The sequence below is a fragment of the Gastrolobium bilobum genome, unplaced genomic scaffold (genome assembly GCF_033153095.1).
Source record: "Gastrolobium bilobum isolate Gb01-03AN ecotype WA unplaced genomic scaffold, APGP_CSIRO_Gbil_v1 utg14654, whole genome shotgun sequence".
Lineage (NCBI taxonomy): Eukaryota > Viridiplantae > Streptophyta > Magnoliopsida > Fabales > Fabaceae > Gastrolobium > Gastrolobium bilobum.
Window position 1 is genome coordinate 82,714 of NW_026896498.1, and position 6,978 is coordinate 89,691.

At 34.3% G+C, this 6,978-nt stretch overlaps 1 protein-coding gene across 1 annotated transcript; it reads left to right on the top strand.

The window, feature by feature from the left end:
* Nucleotides 1-4,304: 4,304 nt before the first annotated feature.
* LOC133300067 (cytochrome P450 89A2-like) lies at nt 4,305-6,243 on the top strand. Its single transcript, XM_061499556.1, has one exon. The coding sequence runs from the start codon at nt 4,385-4,387 to the stop codon at nt 5,948-5,950; it is 1,566 nt and encodes a 521-aa protein (XP_061355540.1). The 5' UTR covers nt 4,305-4,384; the 3' UTR covers nt 5,951-6,243.
* The last annotated feature ends 735 nt before the right edge of the window (nt 6,244-6,978 follow it).

Genomic DNA, 6,978 nt, shown 5'->3' on the forward strand with positions numbered 1-6,978 from the left:
GAACTGAATTCGTCTATGCTGTGTTACTGCTGGTTATCCTCACTTGTCTGCCGAACGAGATACTATAGATGCCCAGCAGCATGTGTACAAATACGCGCGTTAGCGCATCATGACCACTCACAAGTTAGCTGTTTTCTTTTTGGACCTCATGAACGTTATATAATATTTATGAATTTTTTAAATTCTATTAGCGATCTATAGTTTCAAATTAATAATGGGACAGACCGACAGAGTGACAGACACATGATAAGATCATATATATTCATCTAGAAAGACGTAGGGTTATTCCGGATTGATTATTTTAGATAAGAATGCTTGAATCAATTTTGTACTGTTTCATCTATATGAAGACGTTCTCTTATAAATGAACAGAACAACAGAATACTTCCCAAATCTATCAATTTTTATCTTTGTTCAGGACTCTAGAAGTATGCCACTGTGGATGTAGCTGTAGTTCAAGTGGGAAAGGTGGTGTGAATAGGGAGGTAGGTATTTCTGTTAATTGAAGAATTATTCCCCGTAGACCATAGTTATTGGTGTAGTAATGACTCAGTTAAATCCGAAATTTTGATAGTCACAAACTCAAAATTGGATTATTATTTTTATCATAATTCATTCCGTAAATATTATTGCTATGCAACCAACCCTCATAAAATCTTAACATGTTCTCTCATGTAAGAGTTTTTTTCTTTTTGTTCAAAACATGAATAATGCAAAGACTCGTCTTTTATTTTTGATTATTTGTGTTTAAAATCAACTTTTTATTTAATAAATAGGATGGTAAGGCCACTTGAACATCGTGTTGTGCAACCATTTCTCTCAAAATTCTCCCAAAAGATTAATATGTTAAAAGGATCCACGTGACTGCTTTTATTATATTTCTTTAATTAAGAATTACTCCAAATTGATTTCGTTACAGGATAGTTTCTTTCAAGAATTTTGTGAGAGAAAGTATTAATAAATAATTAAGTAAAAAAGGTCGCCGGAGCGTACCTTGCAAGGGGAGTAACTAAGCCACGGCAGCTACAGTCTAACAGCCTTAGGTTGTGTGGTGGTAAGGATTGGCAACTATCATGGTGATTTCAGGGGTCATATTCTGAGTGTGTTTCTGGCCAAAAGAAAAATAGATTCTTCTAAGTAGGGGCTTTTTGTAATTGAAGGATATATTCTTTTAAAGGCAACTGGATTTTTCTTAAAGGAGAAATATTCGGAATAGAAAAAAATTGAGTTCACATGTGATTTGGTGTGTGTTCGATCCAAGGGGATCAAGTAAATTTGTATGGGTCGGTAAACTCATGAATATCTATGAGGCACATATCGCCGAGGAGATGTTTGGTAGAGGAGATATATTTTTTGATCAGGAAAATATAATTACTAGGAAAATAATAGAAAAACGAGTTTGGTAAGAAAATGAGAAAAAAAGTTGTTTGGTAGAGCGAAAAATTATCGAAAAAATTGATTTAAAATTTCAAAGTCTATGTTTGTTTGAAGGTAAAATATTGGTAGAAAAATAGAATTTAATTACCACAACGCCCCTTTGGTTATTTGGTTTTCTTGATTGTCATTGAGTCCCTCATTAATCTATAGCAAAAAAAATAAGGTTATGCTGTCCTTTTTAGACAAAAGAAAGAGGAAAGAGACTCCAATTGTAGGGTCGTTTTTGTCGTCACAAATGAAGCTCTTTTTCCTTGCTCAGCTAAATCTCAAATACCACCTTTCATGTGGTTTTTCAAAACAATTGTTTTCATCTATTTTTGCAAATGAATTACAATGACTGGGAAAACGATTTTGATAGTGAAATTTGTTAAACTCTTACACCAAACATGGTCAAAGAGAAATGCAATAAAAGTTGCATGGGTATCTATATTAAAAACTCCTGCCAAACATCCCCAAAGGTAGCAGATTGCACCAAGAAGAACAATATATCTAAAGCGTGGGGATGTGTGCACGCATAATAATAGCTAAGAGAGAATACACAATAATAACTAAGAGAATAGAATATAAAGTATGTACTTGATTAGCTTAAACTATTATTTATATATGAATTACCTTGTAATAATAAGATTCTGATCAATTTAGAAATATTGGGGACCCAATATTCGATTCACTTGTAATATCATAAGATTGATATCTTATTTAATAAGATTGTTATCTTATCCGTGTGTGTTGTGGGCGATTAAGATATAGACCCATAAAATAAGTAGATAACAGTGTCGTATTAGTATTCAATTAGAAAATAAGAATTTGGAGATGAATAACAAAGGTAGAGGGGAGAAACAGCGAGAATATCGGCATGTTGTTGATTAATGAAGGCAAGGTATGAGAAAAGATAAGGAGGTGGAGAAACAGAAAACTTGAAAAAAAAAATTGTAAGACGAACAGTGTTTCAATAATAATCATGCTCCAAAGTTAATTTTTTTTTTTAGGTGTGACATATGTCCTCTATTTTAGTCTCTATCATTTTGACAAGCCCGACATCGAATATCATATTTGAATCTTTTCATGTGAAAACGTAGTTATATTATCATGTTATTTGTTCACAATCACTCATTGATGATGAGATAAGAAAAAAAAAATGTAAAATTTTTAAATGAGTGGTTGTGATCAAATAAAATAACATAATCACATGATTATTTTTTCACATGAGAGGATCCAACGTTGAAACTAGGCAAACCTTGAGACAATAAAGGTTTAGTTGTCCATCCATTCATGGTTCCTCTCAAAGCTCCTAAATTACAATCTATGCACATACATAACTAACACCCAACATGTATATATACAACGTACTATTCTCCAAAAAAAAAAAAAAAAAAACAAGTATACAAACTCATTACAGAGAATAAAGATTATGTTGTTTCGGAAAATATGGAAATATGTGTCATTGTTCTAATGTGGTATGTGAACATTGTAATAGCAGTTTCATAATCCAACACTTTTGCTCTCAAATTTAAAACCAATGCTTAATTGGCAAGTTTTGTAGCGTGCACATAAACAATGTTACACCGACATCGACACGGGACATGAGATACAACACGACACGACACTCCGATATGTTAATTTTAAAAAATGTTAGATTTCGACACGTTAGGATACGTTTTGATATTAAATAATATTTTTAATTTATGTAGTGTATATTATATTTAATATTCAATAATTTAATAAAAAATGGAAGGTAGACTTATAATACCAATCAATTTTACAAAAAAATATTAGATATCCTAAAAATTTATATTAAACGCAATAAATTGATAATCATAATCAAATGAATTTAATAGTTGATACTAAAAACCTAACACAACATAACATTTTAATCTTTTTTGAGTCTTTACAATACGTGTTAAAATGTCAGAATATTGAGAAGTATCAGACACAACACGTCAAAATTTTTGAAGTGTCAGTACTTCAGGTAAACATTGGTAGCGTGAAAAAGGAAGCAGCGTTGTAGACCTAATGGAAGAAGTGTCAATCGCAAGGTGGACGTAAGGTCAAGGTACTAGATGTTAGTTGTTGCGCTTTTAATACGCGGTTGTTAAGTTAAAGGAAAAAATGACGTAAGGAAAATGTTTCTAAACAATAAAACATCAACGATCACATTATAAAACGCGATTACATTATTTTGAAAATAATGTTAAAAGTCAATTGAAAATGACTCAATAAAAACTGATTATTATTCATAAAATTCTAATACAACCTCATATTAAATAAATTCAATTTAGAAGTGAGGTACTAATATTATAAATTACTAAGATAGCAAGATATTAAATTAATTGAATTTAGAAGTGACAGCATAAAGAAATTACTAATATGAGAAAAGTAACGCTGACAAGATGTCTAATGTAGAAAATTGTCAACGCATCATGATATTTTAATGGGATAAGTTTGAATTTTATTATTATTGTTTAACTTGTCTTTTATTTGTAGGAAAAAAAATTAAAAATATTTTTGTAGAAGATAAATTATCTATATTTATTTTTAAAACGATATTGTTATGATATTTAAAAATTATAACTAAAAAGACTATAATAATTTGAATAAATTAAAATTATAAAAATATCATAATCTTTATCTTAAAATAACATCATATTAAATTTATTATAGATAAATTATCTGCTTCGAATAAAGTTAAAACAAAATTTAGTTATGTTGCATGACTTGTGCAGTTGTGCTTCCGTGGCAAATCAATTTAATTTCCCTGATTGCGTACGCAATGACGTCAAATTTGTCATGAGCGTTTTTATTTCCTCCATTATAAATGATTCTGTGTCCTTCTGTACAAGACACCCAGTTCTGTATCATTGCACAGTATGAGCAACTGAATTTGCTCTTATCAAAACCATAAGGACTAAGGAGTCTCAGTCCCACACTCTGCTACTAAGACTAAAACATGGAAACCTGGTTTGTGATCCTAGTTTCTTTCTGTTGCTGTGTGCTTATCAGGGCCATCCTCTCCCTTTACTCATCCAACACCAACACCAACACCAACAAAAACAATGACATAAAAAACAAGAGCATTAAAATCCCTCCTGGCCCTCTTCACATCCCCATCATCACAACCATCGCATGGCTAAGAAAAATCTCAGAACTTGAGCAAATTCTTCGAGGCCTCCACGCCAAATATGGTCCCATCATCACTATCCGAATTGTCTCTCGCCCATCCATATTCATCCGCGATCGAACCCTCGCCCACCATGCCTTAATCCAAAACGGTTCTCTCTTCTCCGACCGACCCAAACCTCTTCCCACTCGAAAATTCTTGTCCAGCAACCAACATAACATCAGCTCCGCCTCTTACGGCCCAACGTGGCGCGTTCTCCGCCGCAACCTCATCTCCGAGATGCTCCACCACTCCCGGATCAAATCATTTTCCTCAATCCGCAAGTGGGTTCTAGAAACCCTCCTCACCCTATTGAAATCTGATTCCGAATCAAACGATTCCATATTGGTCATGGACCACTTTCAATACGCCATGTTCTGCTTGCTCGTGTTCATGTGTTTCGGTGAGAGAGTTGACGATGAGAAAGTCAAAGACATCGAGCGTGTCCAGCGCAAACTGCTTCTCAGCATTAACAGATTCAACATCCTAAATTTCTGGCCAAAACTCACTGCTATTTTGTTCCGCGAACGTTGGGAGGAGTTGTTGCGGCTTCGGAAGGAGCAAGAAGATGTGTTGGTTCCGCTGATACGAGCGAGGAAGCAAGCTAAGGAGGGTAGAGTGAGCAACGACTCAAATACTGTCGTTTCGTATGTGGATACTTTGTTGGATTTGAAGTTGCCTGAGGAGAAGCGCAAGCTGAATGAAGGGGAAATTGTTAGCTTGTGTTCGGAGTTTCTGAATGCTGGCACGGACACAACTTCCACTGCATTGCAGTGGATTATGGCGAATTTGGTGAAGTACCCTCATGTTCAACAGAAGCTTGTGGAGGAGATTAGGGAGGTGGTGGGTGATAGGGAAGTGAAGGAAGTGAAAGAGGAAGATTTGGAGAAAATGGGGTATCTCAAAGCTGTGATTTTGGAAGGGTTGAGGCGTCACCCACCGGGGCACTTTGTGTTGCCACATGCGGTGACTGAGGATGTTGTTTTGAATGGTTATTTGGTGCCTAAAAATGGGACTGTGAATTTTATGGTGGCAGAGATGGGGTGGGACCCTGAGGTTTGGGAAGATCCCATGGAGTTCAAGCCAGAGAGGTTCTTGAACCAGAACAAGGCTGAAGTTGAGGCTTTTGATATTACTGGGAGCAAAGAGATCAAGATGATGCCTTTTGGAGCCGGGAGGAGGATTTGTCCTGCCTATAATTTAGCAATGATCCATTTGGAATACTTTGTGGCCAATTTGGTTTTGAGTTTTGATTGGAAGGTTTCGGAAGGAGGTCATGTTGATTTCACAGAAAAACAGGAATTCACTACGGTCATGAAAAATCCTTTGCAGGTTCATATTTCTCCAAGGATCTGATTATCTAAACTATCTGTTGATAATAGGTTGGAAAATAAATCCATACAGTTGGCAGAGATAGATAAATGCTTTAGTTGTTAAAATTCTCTTGAATTTAAACTTCTATGGATTGATGTATTTGAATTTAAAAAATGGGATGAAGATATAACTTGATATAATTTTGTGAAGTTCATATACACAATTATGTAGTCAATTATCAATTTAAGGATCACAATGTAAATATGTTTATTAAGTTTGAACTCACTTGGTAAGTGTGCTGGGTTATGGTGTTAAGTAGTTGAAGCTAAAGTTACAGTTATATAAGGTTAAGGTTATTATCCCTTCTGCACTCTTTATCAGATCTGTATATTGTTCCCATAATGTTCTAATATATAGAAATGTGTCTATAAAAGCCAATAACAAAAGGCAAGGAACTGAATTCGTCTATGCTGTGTTACTGCTGGTTATCCTCACTTGTCTGCAGAACGAGATACTATAGATGCCCAGCAGCATGTGTACAAATACGCGCGTTAGCGCATCATGACCTCTCACAAGTTAGCTGTTTTCTTTATGGACCTCATGAACGTTATATAATATTTATGAATTTTTTAAATTCTATTAGCGATCTATAGTTTCAAATTAATAGTGGGACAGACCGACAGAGTGACAGACACATGATAAGATCATATATATTTATCTAGAAAGACGTAGGGTTATTCAGGATTGGTTATTTTAGATAAGAATGCTTGAATCAATTTTGTACTGTTTCATCTATATGAAGACGTCTCTTATAAATGAACAGAACCACAGAATACTTATCCTAAATCCATCAATTGTTATCTTTGTTCGGGACTCTTGAAGTAAATACATGCTGTATGCCACTGTGGATGTTGTTATTTGAGTTGAAGTATGATTTTACTCGTTAAGAGGAAGCTATTGTGGCATGATATTGCTTGATCTATGTATGAAACTTCTCACACCTATTATTTATTTTTGGTTTTATTCGCACGTAACAGACTTTAATAGAATCAAACTTTGCTTAGACATAA

Coding starts and splice junctions, on each gene's coding strand:
- LOC133300067 (XM_061499556.1), top strand. CDS start 4,385: ATGGAAACCTGGTTTGTGATCCTAGTTTCTTTCTGTTGCTGTGTGCTT.